General features: G+C 34.7%; 5 protein-coding genes and 1 non-coding gene across 6 annotated transcripts; 2 read left to right on the forward strand and 4 right to left on the reverse strand.

Annotated features, from left to right (window-relative positions):
- Window positions 1-1,740: 1,740 nt before the first annotated feature.
- Window positions 1,741-8,755, forward strand: LOC110729613 (protein DETOXIFICATION 35-like). The gene is made up of 7 exons (XM_021909364.1): window positions 1,741-2,192; window positions 5,565-6,190; window positions 6,400-6,456; window positions 6,682-6,920; window positions 7,097-7,215; window positions 7,307-7,393; window positions 8,228-8,755. The coding sequence occupies exons 1-7, from the start codon at window positions 1,896-1,898 to the stop codon at window positions 8,303-8,305; spliced, it is 1,503 nt and encodes a 500-aa protein (XP_021765056.1). The 5' UTR covers window positions 1,741-1,895; the 3' UTR covers window positions 8,306-8,755.
- Window positions 8,756-9,515: 760 nt separating this feature from the next.
- Window positions 9,516-9,599, forward strand: TRNAL-CAA. The gene has a single exon. It is a non-coding gene; the product is annotated as a tRNA-Leu (tRNA).
- A 221-nt stretch (window positions 9,600-9,820) lies between these two features.
- Window positions 9,821-11,050, reverse strand: LOC110729481. Its single transcript, XM_021909214.1, has one exon. It carries the CDS (start codon window positions 11,048-11,050, stop codon window positions 9,821-9,823), a length of 1,230 nt encoding a protein of 409 aa, XP_021764906.1.
- A 936-nt stretch (window positions 11,051-11,986) lies between these two features.
- On the reverse strand, window positions 11,987-13,264 carry LOC110729482 (F-box protein At2g26160-like). Its single transcript, XM_021909215.1, has one exon. It carries the CDS (start codon window positions 13,262-13,264, stop codon window positions 11,987-11,989), a length of 1,278 nt encoding a protein of 425 aa, XP_021764907.1.
- Window positions 13,265-17,357: 4,093 nt separating this feature from the next.
- On the reverse strand, window positions 17,358-21,138 carry LOC110729614 (mediator of RNA polymerase II transcription subunit 36a-like). The gene is made up of 7 exons (XM_021909366.1): window positions 20,982-21,138; window positions 20,585-20,886; window positions 20,105-20,200; window positions 19,931-20,008; window positions 19,669-19,845; window positions 17,895-17,963; window positions 17,358-17,803 (listed from the first exon to the last, which is right to left on the reverse strand). Exons 1-7 carry the CDS (start codon window positions 21,001-21,003, stop codon window positions 17,627-17,629), a joined length of 921 nt encoding a protein of 306 aa, XP_021765058.1. The 5' UTR covers window positions 21,004-21,138; the 3' UTR covers window positions 17,358-17,626.
- A 1,203-nt stretch (window positions 21,139-22,341) lies between these two features.
- Window positions 22,342-23,386, reverse strand: LOC110729615 (protein SRC2-like). The gene has a single exon (XM_021909367.1). The coding sequence runs from the start codon at window positions 23,270-23,272 to the stop codon at window positions 22,538-22,540; it is 735 nt and encodes a 244-aa protein (XP_021765059.1). The 5' UTR covers window positions 23,273-23,386; the 3' UTR covers window positions 22,342-22,537.
- Between the last annotated feature and the right edge of the window lie 1,701 nt (window positions 23,387-25,087).

Genomic DNA, 25,087 nt, shown 5'->3' on the forward strand with positions numbered 1-25,087 from the left:
TTATGACTTTATGTTCATTGATCAATCAGTGTAATGTACTTTATTTGCAACATATTGATCATTGCTTAATGTGAAAAGTTTATTAAATTTTATCTTCAAATTAGGGTGCTTATATATAGATAAAGTTTATTTAATATTATCATTTTTTTTATTAATATCACAAATGTTCTTTAGATATGAAAAAAATATATAAAATTGGATGTTCGTAACAAAACAACTATATGTTCTTTACAAAATAATTATATGCTCTTTACAAAAAAGTTACATGTTCTTTTTGCATTTTTTGACTGTACTAAGCAAGGTACAGCCGCCTGCACCTTAAAATTTTCAGACTAAGCGCAGCTACATTCAAAGAATTAATTACCATTATAACTTGTCTTATATAATTGTATCTATCAATCCTCTAATACTCTTAGTTACTATTCCAATAATGTAAACCAAAATTCATAAGAATCTCCGAAGACTCCGATCATAACATCCACTTCAACTCGTAATTTCTGAAATAAAGATGCAATTTCATTACTTTATCTGATACCTCTAGTCCCGAGTAATTATGCCATGCCATATAGGGCATGTACTCCATAGCGCACTAAATTACTAAAAATATATTAACAATACCTAAAAGAAAATAAAAAATAAATACTCGCAACTACATTAACAAACATACGTGCCAATGTATAAATTTGACCATTTATATATACGAAGTATAATTACATGTTAGTATTATGAAATTTCATATTAATAGTTTAATACATATCTAAAAACAATTTACCCATAATAATTACTATCCATAAATAAAAGGGTAATGTTATATGGCAAAAGCTAATGAGCGCCTCCGAGGCGTTAGATAAGAGAATTAAAGTGAAAATAGTAGAGTAAAATTAACATTAATTACACCGAACGACGCGTGATTTTGTCATGAATTCCTAACTTGATACCATTTCAACCAATATAATTTATCCTTATCTAACGCTCCGGGGCGCTCGTTGTATATAAGCATTTATACTCCTTTTTTAGTGTGAAGTTGAGAATTTATTAACAATTCACGAGTAATGGCCTGTTCTGATTTACTGAACTGAACTGGACTCAACTGAATATTTTACGAGAGAAGGAAATTAGGTATTGAATTAAATTGAATAATTTACAAAAAAAGGAAATTAGAAACTAAATTGAAGTGAACTGAACTAATTAGAACTGAACTGAATGGAGCTGGACTGAAACTCCATAAAAAACACATTCAAATTAAAAATTACTTGTACACTTGTTTATAGAACAAAATGTTACGCTCTCACGGTCTGACCCTCAATTCCTCAAAAATGAGAAGAAGCATTAAAATGAGCAAATACCCACCTCGTCCTTTATTTCGCCACATCAATTATGTGACATTAATTATAAAGAGCAATAAATAAATACGACACAATAGATTTGACAATCAATAATAATGAAAATTCAAGTCACAATATCACACTACAACAATAACATGTACAACAGTACAATAGATTTTTTTTTGGTGTTTCATCCGGTTTACTTTTTGGGCTAATATGAATTTAGAGATCAGTTATGAGTGATTATGTTCCACTCTGCTCTCAATTATTGTAACGAGAGATCGAATACGAGTTCTCCCTATCCCAATCCACAAAACATTAGATTATTTTTATATGTAAATAACAAGAATCCACGTGACAAAGTATAAACCAAAGCCTCTAACTACCCGCCCTAAAATCCTCCCAACGATACACCAGCTTCTTTAGGCGCTCATTTTGCCTTCTCTATTTATTCACCTTTTTCCGCTCTCAACACAACCAACTCTACACATCACATTTCTCACTTGATTTTTTAGAGAGAGAAACTCTCCCAAAAATCAAAACAGGAGAGAGAAACATAATACTCCAACAATGGATGCACCATTGTTAAACGGCGTTGATACGTCGGAGCCGCTTATCGCCGCCGTAAATGTTCCCGGAGAAGAAGGTGATTATCCGCCGATTACGAGTTTCAAGGATGCCACGTCGGTGTACTGGTCGGAATCGGTGAAACTCTGGAAAATTGGTGGTCCATTGGTGTTTAATATACTATGTCAGTTTGGTACTAATTCGCTCACTAATATATTCGTTGGACATATTGGAGACCTTGAGCTTTCTGCTATCTCCATTTCTCTCTCTGTTATCGGGACTTTCTCCTTCGGATTTCTGGTTTTTACTCCTATCTTTTCTCTTCTTTTTCGTTTTCAGAAATTTAATTGATTGATTGCATGTTGTTGTGTGATAAACTGATAATGAGTGGTTAGGGTGTTATGGTGTAAGTGTAATTGTAATTGTAAGGGTTTTGGTTCGTGGAATTTTGGTATGAGGTATGAGTTTGGTAAGGGAACACCGCTAACACGTATACCATGTGTTGTTGATTGACAAAATTAAACTCGTAAATGTGTTTTTATTTTATTTATTTATTTATTTTTTGAGTCACTTGGACGACATTTAAAAATGGATTTCAAGATCTTTTGGAATTGAGAGGAAACTCTAGCCATTTTACTTATTTCCAAAATTTTTGTAAATTTTAAATTCGTACTCATATTATGTCTTGTTTGTCCCGATTTCCTTTTTAACTCGTGACTTTAAGTTTGCTCGGTAATACTTTTGGTTGCGCTACTTTTCCCTCATCAATTTTTTTCAACCAAAAATTTAAAGGTGACTTTATGTCAAATAAAATGAGACGGAGGGACCTGTGATATTTAAAGATAGAGAGTCTAAGTTATATTACCCCGATTTCATTCATGATTTCAAAACCATACTACGGAGTATTTCTTAGCCAAATGACGACCCCTAATAGTATTCTAGCAATTTATTGTTTGGAGAATAATGTCTATATGTGTCTGGTATTTAAGGCAATTTTCTCATTATAGTACGTAGTACTCGAAGTTTGCCATTTTGATGTATAGAATGTCTTAAAGATCCGTAAAAAATAATAAGGAATCGAAAATGATTACTTTAAGATCAGAAAATACAAGTTTATCTTCCTGATAAATCGAAAAACGTTTATCTAGTGATATTTTTGTAAATAAAACAAAAACTTTTATCAAATGTGGACCCTAATAATGTTGATTTATTTCCAGAAACGACATGATGACTAGGATGTTATATCGATTTATTTACGGAATTACTATTAGATAAACTGGGGCTCCCTTAAGTGTTTTATTTACTGTGTACTGTATAAAATAAATCAGCATTTAATTAGTTTTTGTCATCGTGTTGATGAATTAATGATTACTTGATTAATATGGAATTAGTTGTTGATATCGAATGGTTGCTATAATTAGTTATCGATTAATTTTATAGAAACAACTACTAGCTGATGTTGTACTCTTATAGTTGGTAAGGGTTGTTATGCTATTTTTACAATCTTCATGGGTCCCTATGAAATTATATAAGGTGTAAAAGTCATAGTCTTAATTGTTCTTTGTTATTTGCCTTCGTGTTTAAGGTATCGTTATCTATGATTTAGATTATTAGAAGGTACCTTCATTGACATTGGGGTGCAATAGTGTGATTAAGTGATAAGAAATGAAAAGTACTCCTTTTATCTTGTACTTTGTATAAAGTATGAGATTTGACTTATAAATACAGTACTACGTATTTCAGTATTACTTTCTTTGTTTTTTCTAAGTCCACACAATTGCTATGTGCCTATATGTTATTAGAATCTGACCTCTAATTCTCTTTGATTCAAATTGAAAGTTATTTTATACTTTATATCAATTTCTAATACTACCATCAACATATGCATACTAAAGAGCAAATTCGTTATGAACCATTATCAGTGTTTTCCCTCGAAAATGCTCAGTGTCTTGTAAATTGAAACAGATGAAGAATTAATCAACTTTTATTACACTGTAACCACTATTTTACTCTTAATTATATTATCATCCATAGTTGAAGTTATGTTATTGAAGGAAACTTTAAATTTTGTCCACTTTACTGCCAGTACCAGGGCATTGTTTCTAGTAAATCATAGTTTACTTTATGATATCTGGAAGTTTTGACAAATTTATCCTATTATATAAAATACAAAGTACATTTTGGCACCCCCTCCGTGAGTTTCCTTGGGTTGACTTATTAATTTTGTCTAACTACAAGTTGTTTGCTAGTATAAATCATAGCAGCTAAAGGACCATTGCTTTTGTAGTATAAATAACTTTAGTCACTAATAAGTATAAACAAAATAGTGTTTTCTTGTATTGGTATAAGCTCTGCGATGTTAGGATTATTGGTTTGTGTAATTTTTCTTTTGCCAGCCTTGGAATTTTTTGTAAATTTGAAATGGTTGTTTGGTCCACAAATTAGTGGCCAAACAGGGATGGGTTTGAGTAAATAAGCATCTGTCTCTGGTACATGAATGTGGTCCATGGTTTTGAGTGTGTCCATTTTCATATTTAGATGAACTAGGTTATTTATGGCTGCATACCATAATTTTATACTTGGGGTATATTTCTACTGCATTGTTAATTTTGACAGTGTCCATATGTCTTAGTTTCTTAATGTCAAAGAGCATATAAATTCAATTTCTTGATGCAGTTATTGTCTCTATTTTGCATGAAGTTTGAAGATAGTGAAATATCTAGAAGAAGATAGTGGCCCGGTGGATAGTTGGGTGTGGGATCCAACGTTAGAGTCTAAAGTAGAGTGGAAAAACTTGTGGAGTAGTACTAAACATGGAAATATGGTTTTTCTAGACTATATTTTTTATTTGGAAGTGCAGTGCTATTAATGTCTTCGGAAAATTTATTGAGAGAGACCATTTTGGTTGACCCATATTATAAGCAGTCTGAGCACATTTCAATGTCTAGTATATACCCTTTTGTTGTCCTGCTGCAATGCTGCAACTAAGTTGTAGTTAACTAATGGCAAATCATTATGCCCTTGGTTGATTTCATTCTCTCTGTTGTAGACATTCAGTTTGAGGAACTTTTGAGTACTATATTTTGTTTCAGACTGTTATAGGATATATGACTAAAAGTACTAAGTGCAACTGATCATGGAATACACCCAAAACTGTTATTTTGATTCTTCAATATAATCTCAAATTACCATGTTAAGACAGTGAACATTTATACCTCTCCAACATGGGTACCGATACTTAACCCTGGATTTGGATTAAGTACATGTTCATATAACAGACATTAATTAGGGCTGACTTTGAGCTGCATGGCACTGATGGGCCATCTAGTTATATGTTATAGAATATACTATTACATCTTAAATGGGGTATATGGCAAGTTATAAGCATGCTTACCAAATCGGTTATGGAAACAACTTGAGAAGGTTATAAAGGTCAGACATTTTTTATTCCTCATCGAAATGTTACCACTTGCCACATCCCCTGAAATCTTCAGTTATTACTTGCACCTAACAAACACTAGGGGCGTACAGAGTATAATATTTCATATCTAAGTTTCTTTTATCTTTGTCAAATTTCTTTCCTTACTTGAGGACCGGATATGTTACGTAATTTTTCTAGAATTTTATCTTTTGAGATTTTAAGGGATCTAATATTGTTGTTGAATATTGTAGCTTGGTATGGGGAGCGCACTTGAGACATTGTGTGGCCAAGCTTTTGGTGCCGGACAAGTTTTTATGCTTGGAATTTACATGCAACGCTCTTGGATTATCCTGTTGATGAGCTGTCTTGTACTGTTACCTATATACATCTTCGCTGCACCATTATTAAAGCTTCTAGGACAGGACCATGATATAGCTGTTCTTGCCGGAAAGTTCACCCTTCTCACCATACCACAGCTATTCTCTCTGGCTATCAATTTTCCTACTCAGAAATTCCTACAAGCCCAGAGCAAGGTTGATGTACTGGCTTGGATTGGGTTTTTGGCTCTAATTGAGCATGTGGTGCTTCTCTGGCTTTTCATTTCTGTATTTGGCTGGGGTCTACTAGGGGCTGCAGCAGCTTTTAACTTCACAAGCTGGTTGGTTGCAATAGCCCAATTAGTTTATGTTTTTGGTTGGTGCAAGGATTCTTGGTCAGGGTTTTCATGGGCGGCTTTCAAGGAGATATGGGCCTTTGTTAGGCTTTCAATTGCCTCTGCTGTTATGCTTTGCCTTGAAATCTGGTATATGATGAGCATAACTCTCTTAGCCGGTCACCTTTCAAATGCCGTGATTGCTGTAGGGTCCTTATCTATCTGGTGAGTTGCATTGCTGAAACAATGCATGCCATTGTATGTTGCCAATCTGAACTTATAAGTTTTTTTCCCCTTTTATTATAGAATTATTAGTTCCAATTTTTTTTCATCATTCCTTTGAAGCACAACAGTTATCGGGAGATGAACAGTTGTATTATGTTGGATATTTCATGATTAAAGTTGTTAATGCGGTTCACTTATTTTTGTTTCAGCATGAATATAAACGGAATAGAAGCTATGATATTCATTGGAATAAATGCTGCTATAAGGTAAATTCTGCACTTTGTTAGAGACCTTTGATCCCTTCAATTCATTTGTTTTATTACTTGGATTCTGCAATATTATTTATTGGTTAGAAGACACTATGTAGACACAAAATTTTATTTGTACTTCGAGTTGTTACTTTACTCGATAAAATAAGTGATTAAGATGTTATGATTGGCTATTGCAAATATTTTATCCTTTCTGAAGTGGTTTTGCTCCCTTAATTCTAGTGTTCGTGTATCAAATGAGCTTGGATTGCTTCATCCAAGGGCAGCCAAATATAGCGTCTGTGTTGCAGTTGTCCAGTCTCTCGTCATTGGGCTTTTGAGCATGGTGGTCATCCTTGTTGCTAGAGACTATTTTGCTGTTATTTTCACTGACAGCGAGGTATTGCAGCAAGCAGTTTCCAGATTAGCTTGGCTTCTTGGTGTTACTATGGTTCTTAACAGCATTCAGCCAGTCATTTCAGGTACCAAACTTACATGTATAACCATCTTTTATATGCCTTGAACTTGCAGCAGAGTTTCCGTTCAATCAACACACCACTGATGGAATTCTGAACAATAATTTCCTTGCACATTTTTACCATTGACCTTCAACAATTGGTTTCTTTATTCAATTATTAAATGCTTATGATTTTTGTAGGAGTGGCTGTTGGAGGGGGATGGCAAAGTACTGTTGCAAATCTAAACTTAGCTTGCTATTATGCTTTTGGGCTACCTCTTGCTATTATTCTTGGCTATGTAGCAGATTTTGGAGTAATGGTACGGAAATTTCCTTTTGCAATTATGGGCCTTTCCTTCACCGGAGCAATCCCAGCTAGTTAGTTTCTGATATATTTTCCACTGATGATAGGGCATTTGGGGGGGCATGATTGCTGGAACTGCCCTGCAGACGATAATTCTACTCATCATTCTCTACCGAACAAACTGGACAAAAGAGGTGAGTTTGACAAAGCTTTCATTTGCTTTCATTTAAGGATTATATGCTCTTCACATTTAGATTTAGTGGATAACTGTTTTAAATGGACTAGATATTAGCATCTAGTTCATTGTAAAATCCCTTCAATTACCATTGTTGGATACTTGATGCTTCCATGTAGCCTCTTTTAGGTTTAATTGTATTAGATATGCAATGTTTTCATGAAGCTCCCAAATCAGGAACTTGTAGCAGAGTCCTTATATCAACTACTGTCTGTTATAGGCATAATTCATGATTGTCATTCCTTGTCAAGTTTATTATTTTCACATGTTAACAAATCACACTTCCATGCTTGGTATAGTAATTGCGTATTTGCATAATTGCATGATTAGCTATTTTTGGTTCATGTGGTCTAGGATTTTCTTTAATCACATTCCTTAAACTTGGCTTCTGCTGTTGGATGAGATACTGATCCAAGTCCAGTTATATATAAACATTTGTAACGCGGCCATATTGTGAAAATCTCTGTATGTTTTTACTTCGAACCCCAAAATTAGTCAAGTGTCATTGCATGTTAAATACTCTTAACATCTTAAGTGGAATTGTGGAGTATCTTATATGGAAGTCTGAGATAAATAAAAACTTGATTAATATTCTGGTATTATAGCTCTCCGGTGTTGTATTATAGCCACTGGAACAGTACACATACTATAAGGTTATTTACTTGCATCTGAACAAATAAACCCACCTTAGGTAAAATTATTTGTAGCAGTTGGTGGCTGATTAATACAAGGAGTGACTGCTGTCATCTACTCGAAATGTTCTGTTTAGATTTATAAGGAATGTAATGTGCAGGTTGAGGAAACAAGTAGCCGTATGCGGAAGTGGGGTGGCCAGGAGATCAAGACAGATAAGATTGCTAACAGCATATGACTGACTTATTGATAGTGATGTCGACTTAATGCTCTTTCATCACTCGATGTTTCACTGTCGGAGTTTTGGATCTTTTGACCGGAGCTTTCTTGCCAATGCCGTATTGTCTAAGAGGGTTGCAATCACTGTGCTGGTGAGAATAAAAGTTTATTTCACATAATGTGGAGTTACCAGATCTCTACTCCATTTTCCTTAGCTTATTTGTTTGCCTTCCATGTGCTGTTCTGAAGGAAATTTGCTCATTAAACTAGGGCATTGCTAGTCTAGAAGCCGAAGCAAGATCGTTGTTGGAATTTTTTGTGATTTCATTATTTAGCTGCAATTCCTTTAGTTAAACATGTATTATTGCACATCTTTGCAGCAGATATGGAATCAATCTACTCTCAATCTCTTCCTCACACTTTATTGAAACATCTTGAAGAAATTAATCATTTATATTTCGAGATTGAGCCTATCATAAATTAGTAGGATTATCCCTTTTTCCCCCTCTCTAGCATTCTTCATTCATGCAGTACTCTGTACTAAAGAAAATGAATCACAGACCAAAGATCCAACATGTGGCCAATCTTACGCGGTGAGATCCTTACGTCACTAGGTCAAGGACATGTATGTATAACACATTAACACCCTCTTAAGTTTTATCTAGAATGAAACTGATTATTGAACGAGTAATGTTTAGTGTTCTGTGCACATTAATAATCACGGTGTAGTCCAAAATTATAAATAGCAATATCCATCAGTAATTCAGTGAATTAGGGTAATTATTGAACACTTGAGGAGAAACTGTTAAAGGACCAACTCAACCAAAAGCTTAAACTGATGATTGAGACCTAGGAATATGTTTTTATACTCTATCAGAAACATGGTACAAAGTAAATGCCATAACTTGGGAGAATTACAATCGAATATCAATGAATAAATTTTAAAAGCTACTCCGTATTATTTACTATATGATTAACTTAATACTTTGTAGTTTCCTCAAAAAAAAAAAAAAAAAAAAAAACTTAATACTCTGTAGTAAATATTCATATTTTTTCTGCACGTACTAAATCCGACACTAGGAACATTAAGGAATAATTCAATAATATTTTAACAAGAAGAAATACAAAACTACTCAAGGCTTATCATTGCTAGGAAGGTGCTTAACTAGTGTTCCAATTTATTTTATATAAAACTATGGATATAATAAAGTTGATGTAATCAGCACTAAGTCAGGATGGCCGAGTGGTCTAAGGCGCCAGACTCAAGTTCTGGTCTTCTAACGAGGGCGTGGGTTCAAATCCCACTTCTGACATTTTCCACCCATTTTTTTTTTTTTTTTTTTTTTTTTTTTTTTTTTTTTTTAACAAACAAATGGTGCAATTCGTGTCACAATACAATCAATAAAGATTGTATATCAGAATCATGAAGATTTATGCACAAAACAAACATTGAAAAATGGAGATCAAATACTATAAAAAGCCGATATCTTTTACTCTTGCAAATTCATTATGGAAAACAACACAAATCTTCCACCTATATGGTGGGGTGGATCCAGACAGGGAGAGGGGAAGGGATATTCTCAGGTTCAGGAGACGGTATATAATTATACAGGACTACTTTCTTCCATATCACATATATACCACTGTCGTGGTGGCCATGGTACTGATAAAGGCGACGATTCATAGTGCTACCATCAGGGTAATCATCAGTGAAGTAAATGGAATTAGGAGTGACTTCAGGAAAATCAGCAGCTTTGACATAGAATGAGCTGTCATCTCCCAAGAACAATGCACCCTCGCCGATGTTGTGAACCATCATCCATTGAAATTGATTCACCAACTGGTACATCAGAAAACAGACGGTGTCTACAAAAGGCGTACCATCAGGATTAGTCAGAGTCTGCACCATCCTTATTGCTTGCAGGATGGTGGATCCATCATCTAATTTCACAATGTATCTTCGCGTTGTTTCTGCAAGCGTGGCTACAACAGCCTCAGTCATCACCTGGCAAGTCTTGCTGTTGGAATTCACATTACATATGTAAGCCTCACCCTTGTTATTGAGTGCAACAAAAGAGTGGCCTAGATAATACATGATATCATAGAAGGGAGATCCATTTGGGTGATCATGGACGTATGTCCAAGTTGCATCCTCCCCTGCCTTGTAATAAGCCAAGCCTTTTCTTTCGTTGTGAATCGCCATCACAATGAAATCAGAACAGGAAGAAGGATCGGCTGACAGTATAGCCTTACTGATGAATAAATCAGTATAGAAATCGCGTTGAATGATGGCCATCTTACTGTCATTGATTTTTCCTGCAGGCAGAAATGCAGGGAGTTTGATGGTTCCCTTGCTAAATCCAAAGTAGAACGGATTGTATAAAGTTATCACGAAAGACAGACTATCGATATAGATAAGCCAGCCATGAGAAGAGCCAATGCACCTGCTATTGACAGGTACTGATAACTTCAGATCATAAACTTCTCCTTTAGGAAGGCTATAGAGATTGCGCGAATTCTCATTGCTGTCATCTGTTGGTATCAGAAGCATAGGAGCGCGTCTTCTGAAGGACATTTTGGGAGTGATGTTGAGTAATTTGAGTTTGCGTTTAGAGACAGAATACCAGCTGCTGCAGACACACCCAAAGGAAATGATATCTGACAGCAGAAGATGGCTTAGGATCAGCAGAAGCACATCTTCAGCCATTATAGCCCAATCGGGCATTTCAGAAGAAAATGAGGAAGAGTTTTGAGAAGAATCCATTGCTAGAATGTGCTTTGAAAATAAAAGACTAAAAATAAGTACAGGACATAGAAAAAACACACATATATATACCAAAAAAAAAAAAAAAAAAAAATGCTTACTAATGAATTTACATCGTAAGCAACAGCAAATAATATTACGGTACATGCTTAATAATCACTTGATTAAAATTGTTGTTACGTAAATCAAATTTTCTTACGAATTAGTTTTATTAACATGCACGTACCGTTAGGCTAACCTAATACCGAACTTTTCCTAAGGAAAGATCAGTTCACTAAGATGCATTCGATTTAGAAGTGTATGTTATCGTGTATTTCCTTACTAATAGTTGTAAATTTGTAACCGATATGCAATGCTTATTTGTTAAGAATCAGCACAAGTACATCTCAAGTCTACTTCTATGGAATTAAGTGCTTGATATTTTTTTTTTTTTTTACTAATTTCTTATGGAATATCTCCTATGATACACTAGTTGTTACAAAGTGTGAACATTGCAGTATTAGCATCACATTTATGTTTTCTCAACACTTGTTACTATGATTTCATTCACACTAAGCAGATGCATTATATAAGCTTAATAAGGTAGAAAATATGTTATATATATGGAAGTATATCAGAACTCATTTATTCCATTCGAAATCTTGGTCAAAACATTTTACACGTTGCAGTTCGAATCAGTTGAGATCAACACAAAATAACCCATCAATAATGAGACAGATTCTTAAGATATATACAGAACTAAATGGCTAGCATTCTAGCAAATGATAATATTGCGAACAATTTTATAGCACGACAACTTGAAAGAACTAGATGATATAATTACAGACTAATGTTAACATCAACTATATGACTAAATGTTTATATAACTTCAATAAAATGACATCTTTATTATTACAAGAAAACACGAATTTAATCTTTTTATAAGCGGATATTTCACTAGACAGTTGGGAGGATCCAAACTGGTGGAGGCATGTGATATTTCTCCAGAAGAGGAATGTCCAATCTCTCGACAGTTTTATCATCCAATCGATACATACCAATGTCAAGAGGGCCAGTAAACTGGTACGGATTGAGCAGCATAGCATCCGTATCATGGTAATCATCTGTGAAATAGATTGAATTTGCTCTACATCCAGGGTATTTAGAAGCCGTAACATAAAGAGAATGATTATCTCCTAAAAACAATGCACCATCATTCAAGTTCGTAACTAAAATCCAAAGACTTTCACCATCTTCATCCACCTTATTCTCGAATATGAAGAAGCCAATTGTAAAAATCGGACTAGTTAAGGCACACATCCTACTAGTCTTTAACATCCTTATAACTTGTAACACAACTTTATTTGGTAATTCTACAATGTACCTTCGACAAAATGTTCCTAAGAGACCAAATTGCGGAGCACTTACCATTTGCAAGTTATAAGGAGGGTAGGCCTCATCATCGAGCTTACACGAGTAAACTTGTCCTAAGGTATTGACTGCTAGAAATCGATCTTCTACATAGATAATGTCCAAGAACATAGGGAGAGACCAAGCAATATATGTCCAATTTTCGGCACCTGGCTTCCAATAGGCCAACATTTTCATCTCACCATAGATAACCATTAATACAAAATTGTTTGGACACGAAACAGGATCAGAGGATAAAACAGCTTTACATATAAAATACTCGGAATTAAAACCATAATTACCATGTTCTTTTTGCATTTCTGAAGCAGCAGAAAACTGAGGAATACGAATTATTCCATTGCTGATACTACTAAAATAAAAAGGGTTAATGAGGATTACCTCGAAAGAGTCCTCATCGAGGGTGATCAGCCAACCATGAGAGGAGCCGAAGATTCTTTTATTGGAAGGAACTCGGAGCTGAAGATCATAAACCTCACTTTTATTGATGCTGTATAAACTTCGGATGAAGTCATTGTTCTCTGTACATGGTAAAAGTAACAAAGGAAAATTTCGATTGAAGTACATGTTAGGACAGAGTTTGAACTTTTGTAACGCGTCTTTTGCAACTGAATGCCAATTAGTACATACACTACTAAACATAATCATGTCAGAGAGAAGTAGGAGCTTGTTTAGAATAATGTAAAGCAAGTCTCGAGGGAGACTTGACCAATCAGTACCGGATTCAGAGGAACAAGAAGAGGAGGAAGAGGCCGAGGCAGAGGCAGAGGCAGAGGCCGAGGAGGAGAGGGGTTTGGTTGCTGTCATATTTGAAGATTAACAGCTAGAAAGAAGAAAGATTTGAAAAAAGTTTGCACTTTTCATTGAATTCATAGCTCCATTATATAGGTGAAAAATGGTTACATACTAGGAAAGCAATCATCTAAGGCCTAAATCTACCTCGAATCGATTTTTTTCTCTGTATCTGAACTGATTGCAGTGATCTGCTTGACAATAATTCATCAAATTACATTCATACAAGAAAAAGGCTATCAAAAAAGATGATTAACTTTAATAATAAAATAAGCCTACTAAACACTTAATTTGCATAAGTATTAAGGTTGATTTAATAATCTTATTTGATAGTATAAATAATGTGATAAAAAAAATGTTAACTTGTTATGGGATAGGATTATATCCTACATGATAGAAATCTATAGGATTATTAACTTTTTATGATGTTTATCACATCTCATCACCATACTTACTGAAGTCTAATGAAATTCAACAGTAGTCATCCTTAAACTTGGTTCACCATCTAAAAATGTGTGGATATTAGCTTTCAATTTTGGAATTTTTGACTATTTTTCGCCTGTAAATAAAAATTGCCGAAATATTTACCATGGTCCCTAATACAATCTGGGAGACCAATTAGGTGGGTGGAAACATCCAATTTGCCTTTAAATGGCGAATTTACTGGTTTGCAACTTACACCGATTTCATTAACTCAAGCCTACCAAGAACATTTATGACAACATATAATGATCATTTATGGTTTAAAATAGTATTATATGACCCCGAGATGTATCCCCTAAAATTTTAAAGCTTTTCGACACCAGGCCCCGAAACCTAAGAAATTTCTCAAAACTCGTGGATATTATCCTTCAATTTTGGAATTTTTTAACTTTTTTTTGCCCGAAAATAAAAATTTCCGAAATGTTTACCATGGTCCCTAATACCCTCCGGTATTCCAATTGGGTGGGTGGAACCATCCAATTTTCATTTAAACATCCAATTTACCGATTTACAACTTGCACTTATTTCATTAACTCAAGCCTAACAAGAATGGCTTCAATTGACAACATATAATGGTCATAAATGGCTTCAAACGTCATTATATGACCCCGAGATGTATCTAATAAAATCTCATTTCTTCTCGACACATGGCCCAAAACCTTCGAAATTTCTCAAAAAGCGTGGATATTAGCCTTCGAATTTAGGAATTTTTTGACTTTTTTTTGCCCCGAAAAAAATATTGCTGAAATGTTTATAATGGCCCTAATTTTCTTCGGGAGTCCAATTGGGTGGGTGGAACCATCCAATTTGCCTTTAACCAACCAATTTACGGGTTTAAAACTTGCACCGATTTCATTAATTCAAGCCTACCATGAACATTTATGAAAACGTATAATGATCATATATGATTCCAAACGGCGTTATAGGCCCCCAAGAGGTATCCCTTAGAATTTAAAGAATTTTCGACATCGGGCTCCGAAACCTCAAAAATTCTCAAAACGCGTGGATATTATCATTCACTTTTGGAATTTTTAACTTTTTTTCGCCCGAAAATAAAAATTGATGAAATTTTTTTCATGGTCCTTAATACCCTCCGGAGTCCAATTGGGTGGGTGGAACCATCTAATTTGCATTTAAACGGCCAATTTATCGATTTACAACTTGTACTTATTTCATTGACTCAACCCTACCACGAACATTTATGACAACATATAATGGTCATTTATGGTTTCAAACGCCATTATATGACCACGAGATGTATCTAATAAAATCTTATTTCTTTTCGACACCTAGCCCCGAAACTTCGAAATTTCTCAAAAAGCGTGAATTAGCCTTCAATTTAGGAAATTTTTTGACTTTTTTTCACCCGGAAACAAAAATTGCCAAAAATTTTCCCATGGTCCCTAATACCTTCCGGTAGTCCAATTGGGTGGGTGGAACCATATAATTTGTCTTTAAACTACCAATTTACTGGTTTACAACTTGCACCGATTTCATTAATTCAAACCTACCACGAACATTTATGACAACAAATAATGATCATATATGGTTCCAAACGGCATTATATGACCCCGAGATGTATCCCATAGAATTTCAAGAATTTTCGACACCTGGCCCCGAAATCTCCAAAATTTCTCAAAAAAAGTGGATATTAGCCTTTAATTTTGGAATTTTTTGACTTTTTTTCGCTCGGAAATAAAAATTGTCGAAATGTTTACCATTGTCCTTAGTACCATTCGGAGTCCAATCTAGTGTGTGGGACCATTCAATTTGCTTTTAAATGGCCAATTTACCGGTTTACAACTTGCACCGATTTATCGGTTTATAACGGCCAATTTAATTAACTTGCACCGAACTCACTTGAACATAAATTGACTCAAACCCGTTTTAACCTGTCAAAACACCCGAATTTAACCCGACTTGTTACTAACCTTATTTGAATTCAACCCGATCGGTTCCTAACCCGACTCGAAATTAACCCAACATGTTACAAACCTGACCTGAAATCAACCCGACTTGTTATTGACCTGACCCGAATTCAATCCAAATTGTTATTGACTTGACTCGAATTTTACCATACCTATTACTTACCCAACCCAAAAATTCAACCTAATATGTTACTAATCCGACTCGAAATTAACACGACTTGTTATTTACCTGAACTAAATTCAACCCAAATTGTTCTGACCCGATTTCAAATCACCTTAAATGCAATCTAGACCACCTTATTATTGTTGATCAAAGCATTTTGTCTTGGGGGACCAAGTCGGTCCAGGCCAGCAAAAGAAAGGAGCATCATCCTCAAATTTAAGAGTTAAATATAGTATATATTTGTTGTATGGGTCAAAGGAGATAATTATCTTCCTAAATTATAGACTATAGTTCCCCAGTATATTGCCATATATATTATAGTCAAAGGAAATAATTAGCTTGATAAAAATGATAATTATCTATTTATAGTTAGTTTAATTCGAATATGACCTGACTTGGAAATGACCTGACCTGATTGTAACCTGCAAATTATTGACTTGACATAACCCGACTTGAATCCGAGAATGACCCGACTTGGAAATGACCCAACCTGATTATAACCCGCTAATTATTGACTTGAACCGAACCGGACTTGAACCCGGGAATGACCCAACTTGAAAATGACCCGACCTAATTATAATCCGCAAATGATTGACTTGAACCGAACCCGACTCAAACCCGAGAATGACCTGACCTGATTCTAACCCGCAAATTATTGACTTGAACCGAACCCAACTCCAATCCGAGAATTACCCTAACCCGTTTTAACCCGAATTAAATCCGACCTATTTGTTCACACTCGACCTGAATGTAACTCGACCTGTTATTAACCTAACCTTAACGCGATCCAAACCCGATAAGAAGTATGACCCGACGTGACCCGACTCAAGCATGAACCAATCCAAACCCGACCCGCATAGGTTATGGAATTAATTTAAATTGACACGACCTAAGTTGACCCGACCCACTCTTACCGGACCCAAACCCGACCCATTTACCCGAATTGACAGCTATACATAGTCTACGTTAGCTTCTTTATTGAACTGAGAAGTGAAGCATTAGCAGATAAATAAAGTAAAAGCCAAAATATAGTAAGGCAAGACCGCAAGAGTGCTAAGAGACTGAGAGGTTGTTTTGGGTATAGTCAAGGACTCAAGGTGTATTCCTTAGCTTGATGGTTTAATAACACTTTGATCTTAATATTAAGTATTACTTGCATATAAATACGATTTGACTAGTTGTGACCAAATAGTAAAATTGAATGCACTTTAGGATTTTTTTGGGGAAGATGACGAAATTGATCTCAAGATTTCCTAGAAGAAAACTTTAACCACTTCACCTATCCCTCACTCTAACCATCTCAAATGCCATTGACGGTTAGGACATTCACCTTTGACTTTTATACTTGACTCGAAAGACTGATAATTTTGGGGCTTTTTAATGAAGAGAGTTTGGGCTTATATTTCAACTGTTCGTGTAAATTAGTCTAACAGAATCTTTATGATTCAATTAATCTTTATGATTCAAGAGAAGGAACACTAAAATAACACAGTGAATGAATATGATCCTACTACAGAATCAATAATCACATTCAGAGTTCAAAGAGGTCAGATGCATAATTTCTGGGATCCCACATATTTCAACAACATTACACAATTCATAAAATATAATGATGCATTCAAAAACCACAGGAGAAAAATAAAAAAAACACTGATAGCAAAAATTCTATGATCCAACTACATTAACACAAAAAGCTTGGACAATGTATCTCACATGATTCATAGGTAACACTAAGTTGTACAAGAAGTTGACCATAGTCACGGCCTATACTAATACTTTGGGTGATAAAAGAACTACAGTTTTCTACTTCTCGGCCTTCTGCTTCTTGGGCACACGGTAAGCACCAACAACACAAGCATGGTCACGCTCAAATGGCTCAAGAGTGACTTGCTCCATGGGTTTGAATTGCTCTTGTTGTAGCTTCTTCACTTCCGCAGCAAAAACTGCCTCGGCAGGACTTGTTGAATCAATACAGTTAGCCTGCAATATTCAAAACCAAATCCATTATATTGAGAAACGAGGATAAATCATACATGGGACCAAACCAGCTCTACAAAGAACAATGACAAACCTTGATGGAAATAACAAAGTGGCCACCCGCTTTCAAGAAATATGTTGCATTGAGTGCCAAAATCCTAGCCTGTATGAAAGAAAAACAGAGTGCCATAAGGACAAGCAACAACATTGGTTCACTTCAACTCAACAATGCTGGAATCATAAAAGCATGAAGAGTTGGTGATAACTCACCACCACAAGACCTTAAAAAGCTGTTTTCGGGAGATATATAGTTCAATTCCACAATTAAAAGACTAGTATGAACTCAATTACAGTTGCATTCCAAATATTCTGGAAATCAATTAGGAAGGGGGCTCGTGTATAGAGCATGGTCGATAAGGACACGAGACGTAGGAAAAAATACGACGGGAAATAAACAGCACATAAGAAAAGACTTTATTTTCCAAGCACAAATTAGAAAGAGAAACATATTTCTCAACACAAATATACAAGTAGATCATAAGCTTCATGAGGAAATAACAGTACATAGTAACACAATTTGAACTCTTCATAGAAATGAAGTCAGAAAAGAGAGCACACTTATTTCATTCAAGCAGTAACAAATGTAATTACACTCCCATCCCAAAACAGATATTTGTAGGAGGGAATTTTATAAACACAAAGGAAAACAAGTAAGCATTTCAGAATGAATTTGAATGTCATAACAACCCATCAAGAATATCATGGTACAAAAAAAGTGAGAAAAGGCATCATAAATATATGGCACCAAGTATTAAACTAGGGATGTAAAAGGATCGAGTTCCCATTTAATCTCCTCAAGGTAGGACATCAAATACTTATGGTTGCACCAATATGACCATTACACTATCACCTCAAAATCAAACTTGTACATTAATACTGTACACAACTACACCACAAGTCCACAAGTAGCAACAGCTTACGAGCAGGTTATTTCTGATTACTCTACTGATCACAAGTAAAATGTTTGAAAAATAAAGAAGAAGCAATAAGTGAAACATTAAGTGGTACAAAAAAAACATGTTGATTTATAGAACAAAATCACTATGAAACACAAACAACAATTTGACAAAACAGATACTTGGAGTTTAACATCAACAACTGAGTCTCATAAGTGAAGAAAACAAAAACAGCAAGTGATAAAATAGATCCAGACAAAAACAAGCCATTTAACAAAATTCAAAAATGCAAAATAATTAAATATATTTTGGCGCATCAGATAATCGGAGTTTACATCACCCAGTAAGTCTTGAAGGGGAATCCGATAAACTCATCAGATACTTAGTCTAATTAACATCAACCATTAATTGCTAGTGCAAGCTAGTGCAAAGGTTTGGAAAAAATTTCATGATTTAAAAAAGGTTGCATCAGATAATCGGAGTTTACATCACCCAGTAAGTCTTGAAGGGGAATCCGATAAACTCATCATATGCATGATTTTATGATAAGCGATAAACGCAAAAGGAAAAAAGAACTCCAAAAACAACAAACTTGGAAGATAGCTTTTAAAAACAAGTCAGAAATTTGAAGCATTGATTTAGTTAGAAATAAATCAACACACCCAAAATGACACTGCCACACCAAATAATATTTGTATTGAAAATGAGTCAAGTATAAATATCACCAGAAACCACTACAGCTATAGAACAAGGACAAGGTAAAAAAAGAAAACAAAAATGTCAATTTGCGCCGAAAGATTAGCAAAAATATTAGCATGAAGAAGAAGGCAGCTATAATAGAAAACAAGGTAAACAACGAGAAGTTAATTATTCAGCACAACGCCAAGCTAGATCAATAAAAGAAATCAAGACCTGATCAGGCTGAGCAACATCAGAAAAGATGACATCAACCATGCCAACCAACATCCTGTATTTGGCTGGATGCCTAGCATCTTCGATGATGGGGATAACATTAGTTCTTTTCTTTGCCATGTTAACCAAATCTCTACCACTTCTGTGTGAAAATTCAACTGCATAGACAACACCCTCCTGCAAAGAGAATAAATTGCTCAAATCCAACTCTAAAATAAGCAAACATCTAGCTTAAACATTCGATGTTCGACAATCCACTTACAGGGCCAACAAGATCAGACACATGGGATACTGTTGTTCCGGAAGCAGCACCCAAATACAAGACTTTGGCACCAGGTTGCTGCAATCATATACAAATTGAAGTTACATCAGTCAATATACATTGCACACCAAAGTAATTAGCTTTTTACAAAACTCCCAAAAATCAAATACTTACAATCCAAATATTGTCAACACCACCAAGAATGGCAGCTGCCAACTTTGACCTAAAGGGATTCCAAACCCTGTATTCAACCTTTGTTCCATCTTCTTGCTGTAATGAAAAAACAACGATTCAAAACACGAACAATATAACCCATAAACAAATTGTACCACATTATCAAACGTAACTCAACCAACAATCAACAAATTTAACATTAGTACAGAACCACCACCAAAACAAATCATTCAAAAGTTTTACAAAATGAATCAAAAGGCAAACAACTTTTACAATCAATAAAACATTAACATAAAAATTAAGCAGCAACCTATCTCCTCATTAAAAAAAAATACCCAAACAAACCATACATATCATAAACCATGATTAAAACATAACATATAATTTGGTGTCCATAATCAAATATAATCATCATTAAAACATAATACATAGTTTCATATCCAGAAAGAAATCAAAATTAGAGGAAGAAAGAACAATTACCGGAACAGAGATTCTCTTCTCATTGTAAACAGAATCACCAGGAACCATATTCTTAGTAACAAGAGCATCTTCTTTACCCTTAGCAATAAACACACCCTTATGTCTATGTTGCTCAACTATCACTTTACTTCCACCCTTCATCCCTCCACCTCTTCCTCCTCCACCACGACCTCCGCCTCTTCCACGACCACCTCTGTCACCTCGACCACCTCCTCTCGGCTTCATTATTCCACCACGCGCACCCATTCCTCGGCCACCGCCGCCGCCGCCTCGGCCGCCTCTTCCGCCGAATCCACCTCTTCCTGTAACACAATAATTATAACTCATTATTATCAGAAAATATAAAAATCGGGAAAATTAAATTAGTAGAACAATGAATTGGGGAAATGTGATTTACCTCCTCTTCCTGGTGGTGCCATCTTTGAGTAAGCAAGATTGCAGAGAAAATTAGGGTTTAAGGAGAATGGAGGAAAGAGAGTGGAGAAGACGACTTGGGGTTTAGAGAATGTTATAAAGGAGGTAGTGAGTTTGATTTTAGGGTTTAGGGTTTTCAGGTTTTGACATTTTGGGGTAAGAGGACAATTGTGCCCTTATTGGGCTTCGTTTTCTTTTCTAGACTTGGATTTGGTCGTTTTTCATGGGTCTAGAATGGGCCATATTAGGATGAATTATTGAATTTCCAACCTTTTGAGATTTGGACTTCTGAGCACTATAGAAGATTTGTTTAGATGTGTAAGGTTAATGACATTAAAAAAAAAAAAGGGTAATGTTATATGGGGCTACGGAGTATATATAAGCATTAAATATGCTCTTGTAAATTGTATAAAATTAGGAATTTATGACATAAACACGCATAAATCAGTGTTATTAGTGTTTATATTTTGATGACTTCTTAATTTTTTTACGATTTTTAATTGTAAATTTAATGCTTATATGTAACCCTAAGGGCTATGTATAACATTTTCCTAAAAAAACCTCAAAAAAAAATGTTAAAAAAAATAAAAATTACTAAGCCAAATAAGTTGAAGATAACAAAGCCAAATTTAATGCAATAAGGAGTATACTTTGATTTCGTTATCAATTCCTCTTTTTCTAATGATTCTTTTATTAGGGAGTATTGAAAAAAGTGTGATTAAAGGTCATAATTTATTTTGTAACAAAAATTGTGGCAACTCTCTTAAGATACCCACCTTTAAGGGTCTGTTGTCTTTGGCTTAATTTCAGTTCAGTTTCTAATTTTCCAGTTCAGTTCAGCTCTAATCAGCTCAGTTCAATAAATCATAATAGGCCCTAAATGACCAACTACATCATATATCATTCCAAATAAATGTTATGAAGTATATGATTACGAGATGCAATCCCTACAATCTTGAGATTTTACAATATCGGGTCCTAAAACCTCCAAATTTACTCCAAAAGTGTGGATTATAGCCTTTCTTTTTGGATAATTTTGGACTTAAATGTTGAAACAAAAAAGGTCGCATGGGGGTGTATCAGCTTAAATACAATGATGTTTGGGCTTGTTACTGCTTTTTGGTGAACAATGGTTCCATTGATAATGTTACGTTATTAACAACTAATATTTGAAAAATCAAACATAGTTTATGGCTTCATGTAACATAAAATCCAAGAAGTTATAAATCCAAGTCATCTACTACTCACTTTGATGAATAAGCAAAAATAAAGTAGTATTATTATAATTTTAAGAAACCTTCAACTTAACATGAAACATGCTGTAACATTATGCCACTTTTGCGTTCATGAATTATTCATGGAGCTTAAAAGTCAACTTTATATAAACTTTGTAACATCACAATACACATTTTAGTAAGTGCATTATTTCAACATCTCAGATTAATTAAGCAGTAAAAGTTAACAACCAAGCTAATGCAATTGTCACAATTGATTTAGCATTATGCACATACACCAATTCAATTCAATTAATTAATCACTTTATTCATCATCTTCATCACCAAGATCATCCTCAACTTGTTCAGCAGCTTCATCTGCAATATGATCCTCTAGTTGATCAAACCCTTCAGCTAACGCTATACCACCCACCACCCCTGCTACTGCACCTATTGCCAACCCCGTCCCCATTCCTCCGAACCCGCTCTTATTTTTCTCCTCCGGTTGCTCGTACCCGTACCCGGCTGGCTGCCCATACCCGTACGTGGGCTGCTCATACCCCGGGTTACCATATGGTGCAGGCTGCCCATATGGGTACGGTGGGGCATTATATTCGACGTGTTGGGGTGTAGGGTACGGATCTGGACCACGGTATCTATGATCACGTACCATGATCTCGAGCTCAAGCTTCCCCTGGGGCCTCCCAGAGGGACGCTTGAGCTTGAGACTACGTGTTACACTAGCTCCAATACCAACGTTGTCCACAATGTTACAAAGATCGACCTTTGCTGAGCCGATGAGGGGCTTGGTGTCCTCATCGGGAGACGAGTAATGGACCACGTCTAAAAAAAGGGTGGCATCCTCAATGGGACGGACGAGGGGGACAATTAGTGATTGGTTCCACTCTGGACTCGTGTCCCCCTCATCATCAACCCGGCTTGTAACTTTATGACCTGGGTCAACCCATACCACAACGTACGGCCTTATGGGGCCATAACGCCAATTGATATTCTTGAGATCCTTAGCGGATGATAACGTTATCTCTAATTCGTATGCCATTATATAGTATGGTACCTTCTATAACTTTTGTATGAAGATTTCTTGTAGATGGGTAGTAATGTGGACTACAAATTGACATCCCATGTATATTTGGCTATTTATACTAAAGTTTGTGGACTCAATTACTTTATTTATTAATTCCTCAAAAAAAAAAAAAAGTTATTTCTTTTTTTTTAAATCAATGTTCTCTTGGAGATTTTTAGGTAGTGAGTGCACACTAAAGTACATATATATGTGCGAAGCATATTCGTTTATTTATATATAAATATAGTGTATTTTAAATTTGGCATTAATTTTTTGTTTTTTTAAAAATGTATTAGGGGACCAAATTGTTCCTCAGAAATATAGAATAGCTTAGCCGTGTTATTTCCGCGGGTGGCAGAATAGCTTGAACACCAATCCTTTGGTTTGATGTTCCATGCCTTCTTTGACAATTTATTATAGAAAAATGGTCTTTATTCTTTAACAAAGAATAAGAAAACGACTACTCATCATCAAATTGCCAATGAGCTGATCCATTTGTGATTTATTTTTCTTTTTTAAGAATCCGAAATTATAATTCAAGCAATCATCTAATTGAAAGGTGTGACAAGTGATGTCAACATGCACTTATGCGATATTAATTTTTCCTATTGATAATTAGATATATATGAAAATTCATTGTCACATGGATAATGGGTACCGGTCCTAGAATAATGGGTACATATTACTAATTTACTATCATTTTGCAGTTGATTTGTAAGAAAATAAAATGAGTAAAAGAAAAATTGAAAAAGAAAATAAAATGAGTAAAAGAAAAATCCAAATTGTTTTTTATTTACTGAAAACAATTGAGTGCGTGGAACTCAACTGGCTGGAGCTTGATTGAATTGAATTTGAATAGATTTATGAGAGAATGAAATTAGGAACTGAACTGATTGGAGTTGAATTAAATTGATTGGAGTTGAACTAAACCGATTAGCTAGAGCTCAACTGATCAAAATTAAAATTAAGCCGAAATGAACTTACTTAAGTTATTTTCCTTTTATATACTCCGTATTTTTTTTTTTTTGTATGTGAGTTGTTTTAGGGCATGTTCACATTTTCTTAATTTCATTTCAGTTCAGTTCAGCTCTTAATTTCCCTCTCATAAAATATTCATTTCAGCTCATTTCAGTTCAGCTCCGATCAGTTCAGTTCATCTCCAATCAGTTCAGTTCAGTTCAGTTAAGCTCAATTCAGTAAATGTAAACAGATCCTTAATTCAACCTTTATGTTGACTAAGCTTGATTTTTTATTTTTATTTTTATTTTCTAAAATTTTTTTTGATTTTTTTTTTTTCAGTCATATGTTGCACTAACATTTATAATTTGACATAACATGAATTTAGGCCTTATTCACTTCACCTTATTTTTGCTAAATTGAAAATATTTTTACGGAATTAAAATTATTTTTGTTGAATATTTTTTTTAAAAGTGAAATGAACATGGAATTAGAATGCATGTTTCATAGATATTTGGATATTATCCTTTACACTCTTCTAACTATTTTATGTACACTTGAATTCATATGGGATTCCGATCCCCAATTAACATTGTGGTTCCCATGATCATTTAATTTCAAAATGTATGAAACAATTGTATGCGTAGCCTTTACCGAAATCCAATTCAGGGGTGACAAAATCCTTTTTTGTGCAAACAATCCCAATTTATTATTTGTTCAATAATCCATTAATCCCCAAATTAATTATGTTTAAATTTAGACTCTATCTCAGTTAGCAAGTTTGACTTAATCAAAATTTTCCAATTGTTTCAAACTTGTACAAGTTACTAGAAA

Source organism: Chenopodium quinoa, unplaced genomic scaffold, assembly GCF_001683475.1.
Source record: "Chenopodium quinoa cultivar QQ74 unplaced genomic scaffold, ASM168347v1, whole genome shotgun sequence".
NCBI lineage: Eukaryota > Viridiplantae > Streptophyta > Magnoliopsida > Caryophyllales > Amaranthaceae > Chenopodium > Chenopodium quinoa.